This window comes from Anoplopoma fimbria, chromosome 7, assembly GCF_027596085.1.
Source record: "Anoplopoma fimbria isolate UVic2021 breed Golden Eagle Sablefish chromosome 7, Afim_UVic_2022, whole genome shotgun sequence".
NCBI lineage: Eukaryota > Metazoa > Chordata > Actinopteri > Perciformes > Anoplopomatidae > Anoplopoma > Anoplopoma fimbria.
Window position 1 is genome coordinate 16,547,339 of NC_072455.1, and position 23,809 is coordinate 16,571,147.

Sequence of the window (23,809 nt, forward strand, 5' to 3'; positions counted from 1 at the left end):
CGAGAACATGTACTTGGCGAGGAGCTGCATCCACACAACTTTCACCTGATAGTGAAAGTGATAATGGGCTCTGGAGAGTGGCAATGTTCCTATATAGAGAGCGCAGTGCAGTGCAGTGCAGTGCAGCGCAGCGCAGTGCAGCGCAGCGCAGCGCAGCCAGCGCTTTGGAACAAAAGTACTGCCCTTGTAAAAAGAAATTAGAGAGACAAAGGCAAAGCAAGGTCCCAGTTTTAGGTGATGTAGATTAAAAAGGAAGTGGTTTTGTTTTGCAGCCTGAGAAACAAAAACTGAGGGGAGAAACAAAATCAGCTGGTTTTACCACTAAATCCATCCGCTTCTTTTTTAAAGTACCAGGAATCAAATCTAATGAGCTGTTATATGAGTATCAAAGATTCTATTACTTCCTTAATTTTTGATTTTGCCAATTCAGTTTCGAATCCTATTGTGGCCATGTTGAGATGTGGATCAGTGTGTCGGGGCTCTCTGCCTTTCCTTTTTTCTGTGTCACATAATACTGAAGTAATCCAGTGCATGACTTGAAAGCCAAGGGAGATGAAAAAAAACAAAACAGATAGACAACAGTTCAATGTTCTGGTTGGCTGCAGATCTGTAATACCGCCGGCTTTTGTTTATACAGCGTATAACTTCCAAATAAACATTCATCATGCCAGCTTGTATCAAATGGCACCATTGTGCAAAGACAGTTCTTTCTCTCTCAGGTCTGCCAGAGCAAATGTGGAGAATGTGAACAGCTTCCTCTTGACAAATCAATTGGAAACAAGCAAGCAATCAGAACCCAATCACAATGTCTGGACTGGAGAGGCACAGTGGTCTTAGGGAAAACAGTAGGGAACGATAGGGATGACAGGCCTTACCACTCTGAATAACAGCCCATAATACAGCACTAAAGAAGGCTGAGGTACGTTTTCAAATCAGAGAAAACTGACCTGAAAGAATGCCTCGCCTGCCAGAGAGACTGTATATTAATGTCAGCGATGCAGATGTTTACACCAGCTTTTTATCTGCATGTTCCATGGTTATGTTCAGCTTCCGTAAAAACATTAATACCTTTTTAAATGGCTTTACGAAAAGAACACTTTCAAAGTCTTTGTTCAGTCCATGCCCGAATTATGATTCTGCATATTAACTGGTAACTAGTAGTTATTTCTGCTGCATTTACTGATAGGATATGTTGGCAGGCATAAAAAAACAACAATCTGTGTAGAACTCACAGAAGCATTTAAAGCAAATATCATGGCACCATGCTGCATTATTGAAGCTCAGTGTCAAACTCTGTTTACACGTTCCACAGGAGATAAACTTTAAAAAAAAGAATATTTAGGAGACATTATTTATACGACTGAAAATTCAGTCCTTGACGGGCACAGGCACGCCACATTCTGCACTGTAAGCCTTCTGCAAATCCAATTTCCCTCTTTTAAGTTCACAACATTGGTTGATGTTGAAGGAAAGCATATTTAATTCATGATTCGCTTTAACCAAAAGTCAGTACGCCGCAGAAAGTTTCCCACAAACTCATGGTGAGGTGTTTTGCAGTTTACTCGTCTACAAAGGCGAAGGGAAGCTCTTTCCCAGACTTGGCCGCAACTGACAGAGAGAACAAATAGGAAAAAGACACGGTGATATTTACCTATGAATTAAAAATGAATGGGATACTTCATTTGGATCTCTTGTTTGTTTACCGGTAACATATGGAAAGGAAAAGTGTGGCATGACAGTTTAGGATGAAAACGGTTTTGTAGCAGTGAAAGCAACACTCTCAGACTGTTCCAGCAGGTGGCCAACGCTGGAAAGTGTTACAAGTTTTCCTCACATATTTTCCTTATGTGAATAATAGGCACTTTTTACTGATGAACTTGCCTTCACAAAAGGCAGAACTAATGCTCAACGTGTGCCGGTTGAGCAATTCAACCTTACAGTGGTGCATGAGTGTCAAGCATGAAGAGAAGCACCTTTTTCTTTGCAACAAATGCCTGACTCTTCTTTTAAAAAGAGAGTTAGGAAGCCCTATTGCAGCCCGTCTTTAACCTTTTAAGTTATGTTAGAGCATAACAACAACTTTTAACATGGTGTTAGCGATCACACATTCAATACAATGCCTGTGAAATGTGTTCAGTAAACTTTACATTAGCTGGTGAGTGGTTATCAAAAGCAGGACTGTGGAGGAAATGAATAGGGGTGCCAGTGTGGGAACAGAAAGTGAAACTCAAATCGAGCTATGAGGGTGGATTATTTAACATTATGTCACAGACTATTTAATTTTACATGGATTATATTTCATCAAATAATGTTTTTGGTCTACCTAAGACCATTACATTTAAGAATACATACCTTTTGAGGTTGCTATTATGTGCTTTGCAGCATATTGCACATTTTTTATCACATAATTTCTTTGATTTTCCATAATTGCTCGTTGAAAACTTTGTACCGAGCCATTCGACACAGTGGGACAGGTTTATTAAAAGCTAAGTGGTCTACTGTAGCTCAACGATCCATTAAACATCGCTACAGAAGTGCAGCCCGGCGAGCCTCAAACACACGGCTCCTTAAATGCTCCAGCTGCTGGAATGATTTGCACTTTCCCCTGGTCATGAAGAAGAACAGTTCAAGGACATAGGACTTGTAAAGAAAAAAAAAAGAATCCCTTTTTTTTTTTCCAGGGTTAAAGCAGCTGGGTACCTTTTTAATAAGAACCTAAAGACCTTAAATGATTTGCAGGACCCTGAAGTGCGTTGGCACACAGTCCTTTGAGCTGCAGTAATTGGGGAAAAGACGAGTGTCACCTCACAAAAACGTGGGCGGATTTTTAACAAGCGTGCAACCCGATGTAGTAGTGAAATTAGAGCAACTTACGAATGTAAAATGTGATCACCAGACCTGGTGCCCATTGTTGGCCCGACTGCATGGAAAATAGATTGGGATTTTTTGTCACAGTGCTATTGTTATATACCATAGTGTAGGTAGAAATAGAGGTCGGATTTTGGAGTTATACTGTGGAATGTCTATGTATTCTGTTTAGTCCATGAACGCATCATGGAAGAGATGCATCTTTATCGAACGTTCCTTCCCAAAGAACAAATTATCAGCAAGAGCCTGATTTCCCATCTGAGTCACTTGGATATGTGGTTTCAGTGGAACATTGATGAGCTGAGTCTGTTTGATCGCTGATTGAAAACACACTAAGTATTTTTTTTTTTTCTTCTCTTTCAGGACCTCCTGTAAGTATGCCTGCCTCACATCTTCCCCAACTGTGATCCCCATGTGAAGGTAAAAACTCCCCACAGCGAAACCATGACTGCAGGACGCAGTTGAGCTAATGCTAATTCACTGTTTTGAAGTCAGGAACAATTTACATGAAAGGGAAATATTGGCATAAAGCCATGATTTGGTACATTTTGGGCTCCCTAGCCTGGGTGGCTGTGGCACATGAGGTAGAGCGCTTGTCCCGTAACCACAAGGTTGGTGGTTCAAACCCCTCTACCGGCAACATGCCGAGGTGTCCTTGAGCAAGACACCTAACCCCAAGTTGCTCCCCGGGCGCTTCATTGCAGCCCACTGCTCCTCCGGGATGGGTTAAATGCAGAGAAATAATTTCCCCATTGTGGGACTAATAAAGGCTTAATTATTATTATTATTATTATTATTATTATTCCCCATTAGGTTACCAGGTAACCAGTGGAGACTCCAGGTAGTCACTGCAACTTGCCCCCATTAAAAACAAAAAAATGATGAAAGAATGATTTTTTTTTTTAAAAGCTTAAACAAACGAGATTAAACGTATTAATAAATGATCTAAAGACTTAAAAAAGTATAACACTATGTATTTACAATTGATGTAAAAGACATCTGATTATGACAAATGGGCTGCCAGAAATCTCTGTTGTACCACACAGTAAGACTCTATTATTAAACTAATCTCTTTATCCGTGCCTTCACCTAATGGGGACCCTCTTCCCTGTCATTTGGGCAGTCTGGTTTGTAATATCCTTGCTACCATCCTCCATCCCTGCCAGCTCCCTGCACCCGAACAGATTATCTCACCTCATTACACTGCAGGGTGATCACAGATCCACTCCCCTTAACAGATGGAAAAACTTCAGAGTCTCCCCAAAGTTGAAGAAAAACTCATACTTACATAAGCACAGAGGATTGTGACAGTTCTCTGTATAACCGGGTCAAGCGGGCAATGTGTGTGTGTGTGTGCACTGTTAGAATTATTTATAGTCCAGAGGCATGTGTGATTGAATAGGTATAATAGCGTGTGCCGACCGAGCCGTAAAAGTTGTAAGTTAATCCTCAGAGCCTTCTCTGACACTCGCTCCTGGGGTTCTGGGACGTAAGTAAGTGCAGGTGGTCTCACTTCTCCGACTCTCTCGCCAGGCCGTACATCTGATATATAAAATCATACTGTGAGATGTCTCAAGCGCCAGCTAAAGTGTGCAGAGTGTTGTCTCTAAAAAGTTGGATTTGCCTGTAAATGTATGGGCTGACTGTTTTGTTTGGTTCTTGGAGGAGTGTTCCTTCGGTTGAGACAGTAAATCCACTGCACAAACAGTAGGTACCTGACAATGTTCCAGTTGGGGCCAGTAAATCACTCTCTGATGAAGTCATTTTAGGAAGCAGAAGGAGCTGTAAATGTTTGGAAGGGCTCAATTGTTTTACTTTAGGAAAAGCAACCAGGTTTAAGCAGAACCTCTACTGCACTAAGCAAATATACTGTACAGTACAGACCAAAAAAGAACCAAAAAGGTTGACTGCATTTCTAAAGACAGCCTTCAAAAACAGTCTTCAAAAATTGCAATGATCTGACAATGACTCACCGAATGTTCACCAAATCTGTTTCCGAAAAAAAAAAAAAATGTTCTTAAACTGGGAACAACTGATCTCATGTGGCCTCTCGTTTGGTATGCCCACCCGGGGGGAAGGCAGGGGACACGTCCCTATGAATATTCAACAGCTCCCTCTATAACTCAGGCAACACTGTGTAAATTGTACACAGCCCTCTGAGCCAAACAAACCAACCACTGCTGAAGCCATTACAGATCTATATGACTTAATCGTGACTTTGCCACCGATGAAGGACAGGGACCTGCGGTTTCAGTGACATAAGGAGAAAATAGATCTCCTCAATCAAAGCTCCTCAGGAAAGATATTCATTTGGGGCTCACAAGCAGCGTTAAGACATGGAAAAGTGATTTGTTTTCATGTAATTTCCTTTTTTCTCCACTGCTTGGGCTTTTGTGTCAATTTTGCATGGTCAGTTGTCAAGTGATATTTAGTTGGATATTTCATCTTGTCTTGTAAAACTATTAATGGAGACATGTAACAGTTATGGGTTGAGGTCATTTTCAACCTTTGCAGCCTTTACAAGAAGAGTATTTTGCCTCTTCTTGCAACTGAAACCAGAGGAATGTTTTTTTTTCCGTTCATAAAATTTAAAGTCAGTGGCATGCCAGCTGAGGCAAGAATTATCATGTCTTTGCTTCTCATTTTTAAAAATTCTTCTTTCCTCATATTTCTGCGGCTCTTGAAGAGCTGCCCGTGTCAAAACATCAACTCCAAGCACCAACCGCTGTGTGTGCGCACACCATTTAGCACCAATCAAGCATAAAACACCATCGCCGGGGCTTCACTAGAGTACCCACTAACACCCCCCGCCAACTTCACTTTTTTAGCAGAGACTGTATGCCATACTAAATTAAAATTACACAGAAAGAGAAAGAAACTTGTATACTTTGAAATCTGCTTAGAAGGAAAGGGGAAATATTTGAAAATTATACGATGTTGGAATAGCGAACCCACTTCAGCATGCCTCTGCACCACACTGGAGTCTCAAGCCAGGCCAGTTACAAGTCAGTCATGTTAGCAGTGAGGTAAATAAAACTGGTTGAATATGTATCTGTATTTGACAAGTAGTTTCCACCTCCCCGCTTCACAAGCTGAGATTCCAGAGACGTAGGGTGAGGATGATCTGTCACAGCGTATGAATTATGCAGCTGTGCTCCAGGGATTAGAGGCAATGTGGGGGTAAAGCAGAGGAGCTCAGATGCACTCCACCCTTCATCCTTCATCTGTTATGCGCCGCAGCTCCACACCTGTTAATAAAACATATTCCAGCTGGACTTTGATCACTTTAGCCCTCCGGAAGAGGAGATGGCGTCAGTTTATCAAAAGTGAGGTTCTAGTTAGAGTCGAGGGAGGCCATGCGTGCTCCGATGTTATGTTAATTTAAAATTATTGCTACACCTGTTAACAGTTTCACATCAGAGCACGGATGCAGAAGGAGACACACAGAGGCTTTGGCGCGTTAGAGGCTCACCGACGGCTGCAAGTGGATCTATATGACGTGGCTGTTCATTTGGGCTCATAAGGGCAGTGGTGCCTGAGGAGGCACTACTGGCACTGGATGTGACAACATTAAGAGTTTGACCTTTTGAGATGTCAGTCCTCTGCTCATGCCGTGCCCATCAGCAACACTTGTCTGTCAGCAAGTGACGAGAGGCAGCGCTCAGGCCAACGGTGAGCTTCACTCATAGTGATTTGAAGCAGTTAATGGTGCAGGTTGGCTGGCTGAGCAGGCTGAATACTCACAGGGGAAACCGTCGGTAGCTTAGAATTTAAACAGTATGACTGTGATGCTTGCAGTTTCAAGCTGGAAAACACAGTTGACTCTCGTACAATCAAAAAGCTACACCAATCCATGTGTGTCCTCACCATTGATTGCTTTATCATTTTTACTTTAATCCTACCTCTGAATGCCAGGTTTCCTTATCTGGAGCATCCATTTCAGTAACTTTTCTTGGAAACTTCTTAGGGTTTTCTGCCATAGGTACCCTATTCCTTGCTACCTTTAGATCAGGCTGGTTTGTCATAAAATGCATCATGGGTGCAGCAGGGCGGGAAAGTCGCCACATACTGCAAAATACATGGAGCTATACCTGGTAGCGCTAGGCTTAATCAACATTGTGTGAACTTGTTTGGCAAGGGCTTTAATGTAACTGGTGTTCATTTGTATGTGAAAATCCTGCACTCCAGCTTTAAGAAAAAGCTTTTTGATTGAGAGGAATTTTCCTCCAACTCATTTCATCAAATGATGAGAAATGTAGAGCTGCCACTATGTGGTTCTAATTGAATCAACAGAAGAAGTGAAATAAATCTATTTCCCACTGGAACATTGTCCGTTATTCAACATTTCATATCCAGGGGAAGAATTTTGCGGGTCAATTTGTGCAGACAAAGAAAAAAATTGGCTTCGATGTCAGGATTTTTAAAAAGCTTTTGTTAAAGCTGTTTAAATAGTTCCCCTCCTCTGGAATGATGAGAACTTCCCTGACTGAGATGGTGAATAAGAATCTCCTCCATGTTTGATTTGCATCCTGACACACAACACACACCTACAACCAGACACACTACCAGTTTCAGTTGCTTTAGTTCACAGCGTCCTTGCTCCCACAGGAACATCATACACATAAAAACAAGCGCACACACACACTAACACACTCACAAACACATACGCACACATTAAAGTCATTTTATGCCGGCTAATTGTGATACACTGTGAATATGGGAACCAGATGCCATTCCCAAGTCAGTTTTCCAGTGTGGTTTTCCTATCCCTACCTAACCTCTGCGTCCAGATTCCCCCGACGAGCACCAGCCACTTGTGGTTGTCCGCTCCTGCCCATTCTGCTCTGATTACTCACATCCCTGTCCTCGATTAGTTTCCCGCCTTGAAAAAAACTGTCCCCCCAGGGCCCATGCAGAGCTAACAAATGGAAGTGTACATATAGATATGTGTTTTTTACTGGATGTCTTTTACTCTGTTCCAGATTTATGCATGTTTGAAGTTGAGTAGATTTCACTTCCAATGATTCTCACAGGAGCTGCAAATGGCTAAAAGTGCATTTTGCAGTTGCATTACCACTATTTTCACTCTTTCATTGGTTCAATCAATAAAATCTCTGTATCCAGATGAGATGTTTTAACTTTGCTGGGTAGAGAGGTTATGGGAAATGTTGACAGAATGAATGCTGCATTATTTTCTTTACATAGTGCAAAAAGAAAACACTCTTAAAGACGCCAAATTGGTCATAGATGGTAATCTTTGAAAGAAGAGTATAGCATTTTTGGAAAGACACAATTTTATTTTCATTTATATCAGCCAAGTTAAAATCAATCCAGGTTGTTGTAAAATCTAGAACTCTCAGTTTCAAAGTTTGGCAAACATGACGCATCACTTAACTGTGTGAAGTGCGTAAGTCAGGGTTTAGTCTTTTCAAACCCTTTATTGTGGCCCTCCTCTCACTTTTACGGTGAGCAGCACTCCTCACCTGCCCCCCTCTTGACTTACTCATTCCCTGTCAACACTTGGTGCCTGGAGATTTGCTCTGCTTAGCTTCCTGTGTACACACATGTTTATTAATATTGTGTAGCTGTGTGAGAAAACCGTATGCCCGTAAGAAGAGGTTGTAAAACCGGTAGTTGTTGGCCTGCGCTCTCAGAGATGCCAGTGCTCCAGGGTGAGATGATTGGATCCATGTGGCCGGTAGTTCAGGCTACAGCAACGGCTGCCAGCACTGTTGGCCCAGGTTCTGCAATGAGGATATGAGCTATGTCTGATGGATGGGTTTTCTGGACCACGATCCATTTAACAGGTCACTGTGATGAAAACGAATACAGCAGAGTCCAGACCGAGGTTACATTCAGATCCCCTGTTCCTGACTTCTTGCATCTAGTTGGATTAGGTAGATTGCTTCACAAGATTGTACCAGCAGCCTGCAGCCAAACCCACAAGAATTACTTTGCTCATGTCAACAACAGCTAAAGCTATGGACGCAAGCCAGCCCTTCGCCTCCCGCTGCACAGTCAGGCGAGCACTGTCAAGCTTTGATTCATCGTGTTGTAGTAAATTACAGAAGAGTAGGAATGTGAAGAATGGATTTTCACTGTCCTCACTTTTATGTGAGACATTGTGAGACAATTAAGCTGACAGAAGCTTTACAGCATAAGTTAGTGGACTTTGCCTGGACATTTAGTGTGTGATAGATGAGTCATTTCACTTTGTTGGAACAGGCCTTTGAATTGATTTCATTGTAATCAACTTTTTCTATTCCTTGGCATTTAATCCTTTTTCAAAGTCAACTCCTTACAGCCGAATACCAGCACCAAGACTATAAAATCTGCACGAGCAAGAAAGTTAATTCCTTGCCTTAAAATTAATTTCACACTATGGAGTTTTTTGGTAAGAAAACAGAATATGTTTTGCATTAAGTAAACATTGGTACGGCCACATTGGTACACTTATTGCAGATTACCACAACCAACTTTCACATCAGCAGAATAGCGTGAAACAGGCGGCACGTATGCTTATATTCGCCTCCTTGTGCATGTGTGTGACTCAACAAAACTTCGCTATGTAGCGCTGGTCAAATACTCAGAAGGAATACCCATAAGGTTCATCAATAGTGCAAGGTTTAACTGCTTCTCTGCTGCCATACTAAGGTCACGGGATGGGATACCTCATATTAGTGATCCAAGAGTGTTATAATAAATAAGAAATGTAAATGCAGAGGCATCTTGGCTGCACATACATCATTTGTTTGACATAGAATATGAAACTAAAGAAAGCACATCATCCGCTCTACAGTAGGAACTGGTAAACATGTTTGAAAGTCAAAATCTATAAAGTATATTTACTAAGATAAAGGTTGAAATAAGGATTAAATAAAGATACATTCTTATACTTCTTCTACAGTAAAGCACAGACCAACACAGAACACATGACTATCTAGTTGTGCAATATTTTCACCTCTCTGTAATTTGCATTGCAGGGGCCAAATATGAAATGTACCTCGGTGCCAGGATAATTTTATTGAACATCATTCACTCTTTAATATGAAGTGAAGTAACTTGCATTGTCAGATTTGAATGGCAATGTTCATGTTGCTTGCGGGTTTGGCCCCAGTTCCCTTCGCATTTTTATATATCCCATCAGACCTTTCCATATTTCTCCTCTACTCTGTTTTAAAGGTGGCAGTGGGTTTCCTCTTCTTTTTCAGACCAACAGCTCATTTGGACCATTGCAGGAGACAGTGGTCATGGGTTGGCTTAGTATGAGAGTCATGTATATGGATAGGAAAAAAAAGCTTAATCCTGATCCAGTGTTCCACCAAAAACTTGACAGTATCATGCATACAGGATGTTCTGTTACAAATCATCTCATGACTGAAGTTTGACATAAGTGTGTCAGGCTTTACATCAATTAGATATGTGTCATTTTCAATAAGTGCTTCCTATTGGAAATTACAAAAAACTAATCCAAAATACACATGCTTACAGCAATAATGTGCTTTGCTTCTATTTAAAAATCTGTTAAAGGAATAAAATACATTTTAGGCAAAATGGCTTATTTGCTTGTAATGCTGAGCTTCATGTAAACATAAAGGTACAGCAAGGAGCCGGTTAGCTTAGCCTAGCATAATGACTGGAAACAGAGGGAGAGAGCTAGCCTGGCTCTGTTCAAAGTCCAGCAAGGCTCTTTAGACCAATCAATTGTAATGGATTTGTTTAATCTGTACAAAACCAAATTGTAAAAACAGCAAGTTGTGGTTTTACAGGTGGTTAAGGTCCAGGCTTTTTCTAGAGCGGGAGCAGTAACTCTCCGTTGGTCTCCACTGGATGCCTAGCAACTTCACACTGAAGAGAAGGCTCCATGAAGTTACATAGCCCCGGCAACAAAAAGGATTTTGTTACGCCGGACTGAGTTATGCTAACTGTTTCAGACTTTTTTAGTCCTTATGCTAAGCTAAGGTAGCTAAGGTAACCAGATGTTAGACAACCAGCTGCTGAACATGAGTTGTATATTCCAAAATGGCTAACTATTGGTCTAACGAGCATTATAAATTAGTTTGCCGTTTTTTAGGATATGCATGTGGCCCTTCAAGAACAAAGTGTGATCAGAATGTAAAGGTGTCAAAGGCACTATAGGTTCAATCGTCTTCAACAAAGTAACGCACAGAGAGCAAGTTTGATCAAACAGAAGCAGCCTGATGAGCCACGGAGCACCTGCTGGAGGGCTGCTTTTGAAAAAGAGCCAGAGCAGAAGCAGTAAAAAAGATGTGAAAAGCATACACAGGTGCTGATTAGAAACCTTCCTTAAGCCGGACTGAAACCACAAAGCTGCAGAGACTGCTCGACAAATAGACACCCGCTGCAGCTCTACTGTAGTACAGTTCGCTCCTTTTGAAATGGTCCTTGCAGGAGAGCTGTTTAATAGGCTCTATAAAAGACTCTCACTGTACTGGCTTAAACCTTTTGGAAAAGCTCCAGTGGGTGCTGTCTGTCCATGTGATGTGCAAATGATGGGCCATATAATGAGCAGGTGCAGACTGTGTAGGGAAATCATTACCACATGCTCTAACACCAGATGGAAGAGCTAAATGAACATGTTTTTTGTGCAAGATATGTTTAGGTGTGTTAAAAGCAGTATTCCACTTGTGAAGGTTAAATCTACCAGTAAAAGCATCTGAGTGAAGTTTTTATTTAATCAATACAATCTATCAACCATTATACTTAATCAAAATACTTAGCTTTAAAAAGGTATCATTTATAATTGTCATATAAAGTTTAAATATCTGATGGCATTACTAAGTTCCCCGATTAACAACCAGGGGGTATGTCTGCAGTTACTTTGAGGTGGGAAGATTCATTTGATGATAGAAATTTACAATTTGATAGCGGTAGAACCTGAACACTGTGTAGTGTGTGATAACTTTCAAACCGCCTTTTATAACATTGTTACAAAGTGCTTTACAGTAAAACCAAACACATTGAAAACAAAATATGAATAAAATAAACTAAAAGTCAAAAGTAAATTATAACACAGTAAAGCAATTCTGAAAAAGTTGGTTTCTAAAAGGTATATAAAAGATGAGACCTAATTTGCAGCCCTGATGTACTCAGCTAGGCCATTCCCCAGTCTAGGAGCCCTCATTGCAAAGGCTATATCCCATTCATGTATGAATCTGGACCTTGGTAAAACAAAGAATGATGAATCTGAGGTTCTCAGGGTGTGGGATGAAACGGGCTAATAAGGGATCCGATAGATAACTAGCTGAAGGGCGAGGTCTCTTAGGACTTTATACGTAATCAAAAATATCTTAAAATCAATTCTAAAAGCAACAGGTTGCCAGTGTAAGCAAGCCAGGATTGGTTTTCTACATTGCTGCACTAACAATCTGGATTTATTGAAATGTTAAATCATATAAAGCAGAGTTTTAATTTCTTTCCACAAATTTATGGTGCCCAGTCATTTTGTGTGCCAACTATGTGTATGTTTAAGTGCCAAATATAATATGTAAAGCAGGCTTTCGCAAAAAGCTGCAGCGTGTATATTTATGCATTTCTTTGTTACAGACGTTCATATGTTTGCAGTAACAGCTAGTCAATAGCCTATTGTCCAAAGGCAATTTTCCTCCACAACAAAAAGCCTGCACTGATTTTCTTGCTGCCTTCCATTTTAAGGAGTATGCTGGAAACGTGTTTAGCCTCTCTGGACTGCATCTACATCATTGTAAAAGTGAAAGTCACATTTGATTCCAATTTGTTGCCCGTTATTCCCCCCTTGGAAACCGCAATCGGAAACATTGTTTTCGTAATGGCGCACTTTATGTTTACAAGTGTGTTGTGGCTCTTTGTATGGTCAGACAAGTAAGCAAATGGACCACCTCCTTAGATGTGTATGTATTAAAGCTGCATTTCCCATCAGCTTTTGTCTGGGATTGTTGAAGTGAATGCCTCATATTTAAATAAATGGGACCATGCACTACACAAGCTTGCTGTACAGCTTCATAACATCATGACCAAAGGCTTTTTGAGCCTAGTCCAGATCCTGTTTGGAACATATGCACTACTATACATAGACAAAAAGCTATGGATAGTTAACTGCGCATTAAAAAATCATGTCCAAAGGCACTGAGTCGAATACATCTCACTTCCTGCAGAGCAGTGTGGGAAATTGGCTGAGGAAAACTGCTGGACTATCTCTAGAGCATTTAGGTTTTCGACCGTGCTATTGTGTGCCAGCGCAGTGGAAACCTGTCTGTGTGTGCAAAACCTGCTGTTCTGGATCACTGGAGGGTGTTCCTGTGAGTCTTTGGACCAAACACAGGTCTGCTTCTAATGGCATCAATCTATGGATTAGTGTCAGCAGACTTTTTCCTCTGTGAGTCTGATATCTTTGGAAGCAAACCACGTTTGACTGGTATTAGCCTGGAAAAGTTACCGCCGCAGAGCTATTACCATAGTTGCATTGGTGACAGCTGAACAACTTGTTCTTTTTACCTGAGGACATATGTGATGTTTTTTTGGCAGTTATAAAAGAAATGCACAATTGCCCAAACCTTTGAAGTGATTGTGGAATATTCAGTTCAAATATTTGACAGATAGCTTTTCAGGTTAAATACAGGTTAGCATCAGTATCCATGGTCTGTTAGTCAATCTGCTGTGTTGACACTGACCTAATACTGATTTTTCCAATTCTAGCCTATTCCAAAAGTTCGAAATCAGAGGAAGAAAGAAAGCCCTGAATACTGGGCTTCATCATTCAACTTCAATGTTAAAAATAGTGTTTTGAACACAAGCTCATTAGTCTCCAGCGTGTGGATGCACACCTCGTTGTCAAACCCTCTACTTCAGTGATGACCTTTTACAGAGCCCACCCAGGAGTCCCTGCTAGCTGATTGACAGAAGTTGGATGCAAAAACTGCCTCACAAAAAGTGCTGTGTGTTCAGGGCACATTTTTACAATGTGCTTGCCAATACTTGGTCGGAGATGCTGGATTTGATCCTCTAAGTAAACAAGGACTTGATTTGGGCCTGTTTTTAGTTTTAATTATATGTTTGTATAAGCCCTGCCATCTACAATACATAAAGTACCGGTTCCAGACTGTGACAGGGAATTTTAATCAAATACTGAGTTCTCAAAAAGTGCACAATGTTTCATCAAAACTCAATTTGTTCATTTTTGGATTTCGCCTTCTCCCTCTGAAGTTCATGCTGTTCAAACTTTGTTAAGTAGCTGTTTGTTTGTTGGCAAACATGATTAGTCACCCTGTTTTTACAGACGTTGTAGTGTATTGTGTTTTACCACTGTGTGCCAAGGCACCAGAGTGATTACAAATAACTGACATGGGTCATCATTTTTTGTTGTAAAAAAGTTTGTTAATCATTGCTTTCTCTTTTCGTAGGGCCCTTCAGGTACCAAGGGTGAAAAGGTGAGTAATTATGTTCAGTTTGATATATTAACTGGTATACTGTTGATCTACTGCGTTTTTCTGTTCCACAGCGTAAAGCAGCAGTTCCAATTTTTGGAAAATCAGCTTATTCTCTTTCTTCCAGAGTTTGGAAAAATATTGATATTTGCATGCTAAGCTAAAGGCAGCAGCCAGCTAGCTTAGCACAAATACTGGAAGCAGGGGAAAACAGCTAGCCTAGTTCTGTGCGGTTAGGTTATCAAATACTGTCCAGCTACACTAGATGTTCTCCTTTGTTTCTGTAATGACTATTACCCTACTGCTGGCTCCAGATTCATATTTACTGTAAATGGTGGTATCAATTTTCTTATGTAATTCTCAATAAGAAAGTGATTCCATCGACATTTCAGTCTTTAATAACCATCCCATAATGCTATTTTTTAGCATAATACTCCATAAAGACAGTGTAGTTTTGCTTTTTGGGGCAATAATTCCCATTCATATCATGCTGAATTTTTGAATTCTCCTGTCGTTCACAAATCCTGATCACAGAACATTATTGACTCAAAGCCAGAGTCCAAGTTGGAGCCCTCAAATGCCTCGCTGAGCATTCCTCCATAAAACAGCAGTGGAGCATGCAAAATAACCACACTGTCTCTTTATAAGTCATCAGGACTCTGGGACAGATGTGTGCCTATGGCTTTGCGTTGAAAGAAGCCCTGTCATCCCTTGATTCACACCAAAGTTGACATAAATCCCTTTATTCACTCATGATGGAAACAAGTGGCTAAAAGTGCATACTTGTAAAATGCTACTGGGGAAGAGCTGTTCTGTTTAACAGGCCATCAATGAATAAATTAAGTATGTATTAATATTTTGTATGAGGTGAGCAACAACATGGACTATAACCCATTATAGGATTATTTTATTGTTGTGCTGTAAAATAAACATAAACTGATATAGCGTGAGAGTGCTAACCAGAGCTAGAGTCAATCACAGAGAAATGGTTCACAGTTGTCATCTGCATCAAGTCGCACTCTTTGGTACCAGATGATTTCTAGTACTGTAGGGTGTGGAATGATGTTGGTTATTGTCGCTGACCAATGTAATAAATCTACAGTGTGATCTCTTATTTGGTGCCCCTCAAAGCACAAAATGGAACCCATAAGCATGGCTTAAAAAAACAGATTTAAATGATTTTGGAGCATCCGTTATGACAATCGTGAATAACCCAGTCCGGCTGATTGGATGCATGTTCATGCCTCTAATGTGAGCCACTGCATCTGCAGTTTAATGAAATGAAAAACAACTGTGTGCATTCCTCCCACCCAAGACGAATACAGCGTGCATCAGTGTGGCCATTCACAACTTTTTCCTCCGTTAAATACGGTTTTGGAACGTCTACCCAATGAAAAATTACAAATATTCCGAGATCTGTTTTATTTGAAATTACTCAGGCGTTGCATAGAAGTTTGTTTGAGCAAAATCCCCGTCCAAGCTGTCCGGCTCTTTTTTAGTGCTGTTGCTAAATTGTAACTCAGCCAGGAGAGTGGAGTGCAGAAGAGATGGTTTAAGGGTTTTCAGTTATCCAATTCTAGACAGATTACGGCTATAATTCAGCTTCCAACATTTGGTCTTCCTTCAGTTGTTTCAAACAAAAGTGTGCTTTTGGTTTGGTTTCACTCTAATGTGATAAACCCACAGACTTCACCATGCAGGTTAATTCAAAACCGACCGTTTTCTCAGGAACGTCCACAGAGATCTACCCCCAATGAGGGCAGAGAGCCAAAGATCTCTGGGGCATAAAATCTGGCCTGGCAATGCAGTTCGCCCACACTAAGCCCCTCCTCATCAAAACCCACCAAACCTCACACCACTGCTGTCTTTCTTTCTCTCTCTCTCTCCCATATACCCAGCTCATCTCAGTCCATGTTATCATAAGTGATTTTATTCTCAACCACATTAAATAGTTGAGGGTTCCTGTATTATTTTCGTTATCAATGTGTTCTGAATTATGCCTCGGTGATTTTCAGTGTCTCGGCAGTTAGCATTGTACTTGTGTCTGTGTGTGCGTCCACTCTGTGTTTGACCTTTGCATTTCAAGACAAATTATTTTCCCTATCTTCTGCAGGGGGATCAAGGCGACCAGGGACCACGGGTATGTGGTTTACTCTGACTTATTGTGATTAGCTGATGAATGTGACTGTGTGTGTCTCCCCCAGCGGAATTGTGGGCAAAAGGTTTGAGATGCATGGAATTCCTGGGATAGTGTTCTTCCCATCTGGCCAAATACAACAAGCATTTCAGCACCATTCATTTTAACATCAAGAATGGGCTGGAACACGTGTAAGATACCTCAGGGTGATAAAGTTTTTGGGACGCGAAGACCTTCTCTTAACCTCTTGTTTTCAAATTGAACATGCGTACAAGCTTTTTGAACATCAGCAGATGATATCTGCTAAATATCAGCTATAATCAAAAGCCAACTAGCTCTGTCTCTATAATTACTTGTGATTCACTTCAATCCTCAATGTGACACGGTATATTCACAGCTTTAATCATTTCCAGCTCCGTAGTTTGACATTTCTATAAAAGTGCTGCTTCTAAATGATGATTATGTGAGTGCTTTTCCGTGCTTGACAGACTCTGAAATGAATTACTCCATCTCCAACTAGCAGCAAGAGCGCCCTTATTTCCTCAAATAATGGTTCAAAAATGAGGCCTCTTTGAAAAGCAGACTGCGACTGCACAGGTTTGTTTAAAGTAGATTGCATTAACTGGGGTCACATGTGTATATGGGGACTTTTCACTTCCTCTGTATCTGCTGTCATCATCAAGAGTAGATGGTATGCATTCAAAGTCACTTTAAATGGCTGTAATTGATTTCCATATGGTGAAAGAGATCATATAGAGGTTGGAGCACAACGCAAAGAGAACACAACAAAACAGAGGGTTGTCTAGTCACCAGAGCACCAGCCATCTCCCAAGTGGATCTGATCCCAATTCTGTATCGGCGCCCATACAGACGTTAGTAGTTTGCCAATTATCTCTGTCAGCTCTCCTCCAGGCCAGTTCTACATGCCAAAGCACCACAATTCTTATGATTTGGAAGTCAATACCAATGACCTTCTCTGTGAAATTCGATTAGTGGTCCCGAAGCGATACGTATTACGCCACATATGGGCACTCCTCAAATGACAGCCAAGTTCACAGAAATTGTGGATCTCTGAGTTGTTTCACACTTTGATAAGATCTAATAATATCTTACAGCTTTGTGATATCCTTAGTTAATTTTTAATGATATGGAAAGTATTGGATAATTATTATAGTTGCGAAGACTAAACCACTGCAACCGGGCAGAAGGGAAATATCTTGGCTTACTAGCTGAATTGACCGTAGTAAACTATTGCCGTTTGGAAAGAATTTCTTGGGTTCTAGTCATAATTTGTACCCTTTTAACCTAGGAAATGGAGTCATCTGTACCTATCAGTGAAGTGATTTACAATTTTGAAACAGCAGTGTGGCTGACAGAGTTGTAACAGGGACCAGCCAGGCCCTATTTGTCTTGTAGAGTAAATACATAAACTGTCCACTTCAAGAAAGCATTTCATTAACTTCCAATTACAGCAAAATTGTCCCCTAACAGGTACAAATTAACAAACAGTCCCAGGCACATATGAAGGACTGCAGGGGCATGAAAGCAGTCTAGGTCACCAGCAAATTATATTACCTCCCTGGAATGGCATATTGACTTTGCACATTAGATTAGTTGGTGAATGTAGTGGAACAGTATTAGAGAGATTTCCTTAATAAATCAAGACATAACGGGACAAGTGCTGCCTGACCTTGACTCTATCTGGCTGGAAATTAAACTAATTTCATGCCCAGTACTGACTGTGTGCGGCGAGGCTATTAAACCCATATTGAGGTTCATGTAAACAATAGGGCATGTCAAAAATATGTCCCCTACACACCACAGTTTGCCAGATTACATCAAATCTAACACATTTAAAGTTATAATCATTAAAAGGATAGACTTTTTGTGTTTGCATTCTTATAAAATATGTGTTTGTGTTTAGGTCAAGTCAAAACCCCTAAGCCTCCTGTTGCCAATGACAGTGTGAGAATTGCCACATGGCCTCACAGACACACACTTCCGTGCCTGTTACCCACATGTCAGGGTCAGCCATTTGTCGGCCCTGAAAGTCAAAGGCCACATCCAAACACCAAAGGTTAAACAAGCAACAAATAATAAATTGGCCAGTTTTCACAAACAAATGTGTGGCCACCGTCGTAGCTCAACTGGTGGGGTATAATTCACAGGAGTTACTGGCTCTGTGTGTCACCAAGAAAGCTGTGTGGTCTTTTTATGAGGGATGGCACAAGCTACAGGTGTCAGGCAAGGGTTTGTGAATTCCTGGGTCAGCTAGAGGAAACATTCCTGTGATTAAACCAAAAAAAACCCTGCTCTAGCTTGTCCAGGACTTTACTTCTCCCATTATGGGAATTGACCAATTTGCAATCTTCTTCCAAAATATAGAGTCTGTGATTATGTAATTTCCAGGATTTTACTTTTCAGGCGTGAACAGGAGGTGTTTTACAGTCCCACTGTTTGCACATGAAATAAGAGTCCTTAAAATTAATTTCACTTGAGTTACATTTGATGAATCACATTGATGCCAAATCTGAGGCTTTAAATGAATGTACTATTCCCCTCCTGAATGTATTAAAGCCATCTGTGCATAGAACTGGTAATCCAATCCACATAAAGCTATTCAGAAAATGCCTCAGCCTGCGTTTGGTCAGGATGTTTTGTGTGTTTGGTGTGGTCGTGGAGATGCTGGTTCTGGCCAGTGTTCTATGACGGCTGTTGCTGATTGTCCTCATATCTGGCTTTTTGTTTACTACAGTTGCAGTCATCTTGCTGCAGGCAAATATTTAGCAATAGAGCTCCTCACCAAATAACCAACATCCACTTTCGAGGAGAGAAGCAAAACAAAGAAATCTGTGAATGGTTAGGATTCTCTGTCAACCGCCATGTCATTATCATTCTCACACATAGACATCAGCGCAGAGGCAGCGCGGGGTGATCACTAACACACACCTAGTCAAGCTTTTCTCTGCTTTACTCTCATCTTCTGCACAGGAAGATCAAACTACGGTTTTTGGTCAAAAAATCATTGTCTTATTTTTACACATTTCAAACACACACTGGTCAGCGTAGGTTGCTGATACAACCAAGAGTACACTCACATGCACCAGTCTGCACATGCGCCACATTTAATTTTCCTGCCAGGACTCTTTGGATAGACTGTTTCCACCCTGACCATAATCCAGTTCTTGTTTTCCTTTCTTTGTCCTCAAGATGTTTGAGGTTGTAAATAACTTAGGAAATATTTTGCGCTTCAGTCCCAGTTACACACAGCATGGCTATTGTCTCCAATGTAAGGGTATTGCTCTGCTCTGCTGCAGGGCTGAATTCAATCTGCCTGCCATGAAAGCCATATTCTTAATGAGCCATGCTTTTTGAATTATCTTTGGAAACCAGAGGGATGGCACCAAAGCCATGTTTGGATAGACCAGATTTTATCTTAAAACTTGAATATGGAGGGAGATTTGGTCTCTTACAGGGCATGTTTATGCTAGTGTGCCAGTCTTTGAGAAATACTGTTCTTTTGGATTGGTTATTTCTGGTGAAGCAAAACCTGCAACAAAAAGATAGATAATATGCAATCACTGTACAACCAATGTGGTAGAATCTTTACATGTTCTTATAAATACTTAGCATTATAGGTAAAAACATTTACGTTCCAGTGTTTGTCACCAAGCTTTCCCTTTTTGCAGAGTAATTTATGAAGCAATAAGGCCTCTGTTGTGTGTTTCGTTTTGGAAAGGCTAAGAAAAAAAGACAACAACATCCAAACTCTGTAAATTCTAGTAACAGCCCCATGAACACCACCTTAGCTTGTTGAAAAAAACAAAGCTTGACAGCTCTGCCATGCCTATTTATTCTTGCTAAGCTTTGAATTGACAAGCGCTGTTTCGTGTTTTTTTTGCAAACGGTCAATTCATGTTTCAGTGGACATTAATACTCCAACATGACTGTAAAAGACGTGTCACTATCAAAGACTTTGCAAGCTTGCACGGCAGTGCAATGAAATATAAATCTATATGTCTAAGAATGGACAATATACCCTTAAAGAATGATTGATGATAGTCAATAAAACTAAACAAAGTGTATTTATTTGAGTATAACATTCTAAACCATGTTTGGCTGACAATATGTCAGTGTTTCTGGATTCAGATTAAAGGTGGCATTCAGCTATACACCCTTGTCTCCTCTTAACAAGAAAAAGGCCTGATGCTTTCTTCTTTTATTCGTTTTCATGAGTGGATCACATCTATCATGCCCATTGTTAACAAGGGAATTGGAAACCATTTGATTGAATTGCCAGTGAACATCTCAATCCCTTAATGTCCCCTAAAACTCTGCGAACAATACAGCTCCTCAATTTACCAGCACGATATAGTTCAAAGTCTGTTCTAAGATAATCATCTGGCCAAATGTTCTGTCTGTATATTCAGAAGAAAACAACAGGAAATGTTTACTTTCGTGATGACATTGTAGCATGCATTCTATACTTGGACCTGTTTTAAAGCGTGGATGTTTAAAATAAAAAGTGTAGGTCTGAATTGAAATGTCTTGTCCTCTTAACAAATTGTTTGACAGTTGAATTTGATGTTTCAAAAAATCCCCTCGAATGAATGTCAAAGTATTTCACATATTATACTGCTTGTTTCACAAATTTGTGAGAATATCTTGAAGTTGGATGCATCTTCTTCCTGCTTTAACTGTTTTTGTTCACCCAGTGTTTGAGTGTCATGTGTGTGTTGTGCCATGTTCTGCTGTTTGTCCCTTTAGGGATTGCCTGGTCTCCCTACGCTGGCTGCTTTGCACAGCAATCAGATCCTGACTGTCAAGGTTTGTCGGTGGTGGTGCGGCCTAGTTGCTCAGTCCGACCCCTCTGTAGCACACACTGGAAGTAAATAAATCACTGTTGGCTGCTTTGTCTCAAAGCCTGACGATAGACTAGGCACAGGAAAAACCCCATCTAATTAATCACAGCCAGTCAATCATTATCCTCTTCCCCCACTGCCGCTACCAGTCAGTCACTAGAGATATCTGTTCCATGCCTAATGCCAGGTTCCCCATTTAAAGCAAAGGTGGCCTTTTACAACCCAGAAATATGTAGCTGACTGAAACAAGAAGCCGTGGTCTGGCTTGTATCCATTGATGCTAAAATAAATGGAAGGAACTCCAAGAGGAATACTCGATGATGAACCAAAGTGGCAAAATGTTTTTCTAAAGCTCATGCCCATGGTTCGCCACAAATCCTTCAATCCACCAATTTGGCATTCGGGATTTGGGATTCTTTCAGCGATGGATGAAGCCACTTAATACCAATGGACACTAGCAGAATAATGCATGCATTGAAAGCAACAAGGTTGGAAATTAACCTCAACTCAGAAGGTTGACCACGCTGGTTTCAGTGTGTGCAGCTCCCGGGGTCTGACTTAGCAGCAGGCGCAATGAAGATAATGGCAGTGCTTTCACAGAGGAGGAGAAAATCCCATTTTTTCCGGGGTCTGCGAGCCCACTGTGGCGCCCTTACACCCCTGAGGTGGTAATTATGGGTCCTGGCTCCAAGAAAAAAAGCCCAGACTTCCGAAGCAAACCACCTCAGTGCTGGAAAAGTGTGGATTTCTCCCCCTATCTGTAAAGTCGCTGGACGGGGGTTCATGAACATAGGACTTTCTAACAAAATCTGTTTCTTTTTGCATTTGCCTTCCTCCTCCTCCTTCTTCTGGGACCTCATCCTTCTTCAACCTTCTCTCACCTCTGACCTCCGCCTTCTTGACCTCACACACCTGCTCAGATGGTCTTCCCTAAGATCAATCATGGCTTTCTTTCCGCTGACCAGCAGCTCATAAAGCGACGGCTCATTAAGGTAGTGGCTGTGTCTTCTCCCGTCTCTCTGTCGTGCCAAGTCTCACCGAATCACTTCTCTCTGGGCATTCTGCAGTTTGCATGCGACCCTTTTAGAAACAACCGTCATAAGTACTCTTTTGTACTCCTTTTGTTAATGTTAAAGTGAAATATGGAAATGAGGGGAAAAAACAAGTTTTCATTAAGGTAAAATGAATTACTGTACTGGCAACACTTTAAGCACTTTCCCTAAAAAATGGATTGTTGAAGGTTTTCTTAGAGTTTTTTATAATCCAGTAGAATAATGGACCACATATTTTTCAGTGTATTTTTGCCCCGATTATTGTAGCTCCACACTTTTTTTTTTTGGTGCCTAATGCACAACTCCTATTCAACTCATTAATTCCATTTAGGAATGCATAGATTTTAGGGGATTACTGTCCCCGCTACAAATCAGATTCAGCTCCATCTTGTCTGCTAGTTTAAGCCATAAGGCCCAAAATGCAAACTCTCCTCCATGTTATGAATGGAGGCGGCCCATAGCCACCCACGAGATCATTCCACTACTCTCTCTTCATTATCATTTAACTGCAGTGGCTCCAGTCTCAGTGGATCCAACAATATCACACAGAGTACTGATGTTTAAATGTGTTATTTTGCCACACAGGGAGATCAAGGGCAAGCCGGGCCTCCAGGGCCTCCAGGGCCACCGGGCCCTCCTGGGCCGAGGGGGCCTCCAGGGGACACAGGGAAAGATGGACCCAGAGGTGTACCCGGTCTGGCAGTGAGTATTGATTTATACCTGACAACTGAGGAAGTTTGAATAAACTGAACAAAGATTTGCAGCGAGTGTATTATTTAAATGGCATTGAATCAGTAGAATTCTAGGGATTTTCTCTGTAAAAAGCACTGCATTGTTTCCATTTAGAGTAAAACAAGTTCAGCTCTTTATGTACTCTTATTCAATATGACTTTGACACAGTGCTGGGAGGGTTTATCCCCATGAAAAGCTTTCTAATGAAGACTAGACAAACTACATTGCAGTTCATTGCCCTGATGTGTTTAGCTCAACATGAATATGCTCCCAAGAGACTGCCTCTTTGTATGGATTTACGTTTATTTGGTTGTTTTTCATTATAATGTAACATGTTCCAAGTCTTTAAGCCTGTCACTGGCATCACATTAATTTATGTGATCTCTGCCTGTGAGCGAAAGAAGAAACAGAAAAGGCCTGTCAATTATCTTAAGCCATAAAACCTTCTGAGGGCTCCGGCTGATCTTTATTGTGTTGGCAGAGTTCACAGTGGGAGTGCAAAAAATATTAAGTGTTGTTTATCTGATTCTTTCCAAGTTTTTGATGATTATTGTTTTCAGCTCTTCCAGTTGCAGTTGCAATAGTTGTTGCGTTTTTCCAAGAAATTAAAATGATCTTGCCGGTGTGCTTTATTTCTCCCATGATTTATTTCTCCTACCGCAAATGCCACAGAAGGAGGGTAGCAAAAATTGCCTTGTAACCGTCACAAAGAGGCAAAAATGGAATAATGTTCAA

At 40.9% G+C, this 23,809-nt stretch overlaps 1 protein-coding gene across 1 annotated transcript in view; it reads left to right on the forward strand.

Moving 5' to 3' along the window:
- Nucleotides 1-23,809, forward strand: part of LOC129093468 (collagen alpha-1(XXV) chain) — a 145,097-nt gene that overhangs the window by 87,666 nt on the left and 33,622 nt on the right. Inside the window, 5 exon segments of the mRNA XM_054601495.1 lie at nucleotides 3,232-3,239; nucleotides 14,268-14,294; nucleotides 16,405-16,431; nucleotides 22,211-22,282; nucleotides 22,928-23,044. Of these exon segments, the coding sequence (XP_054457470.1) occupies nucleotides 3,232-3,239; nucleotides 14,268-14,294; nucleotides 16,405-16,431; nucleotides 22,211-22,282; nucleotides 22,928-23,044 (251 nt within the window).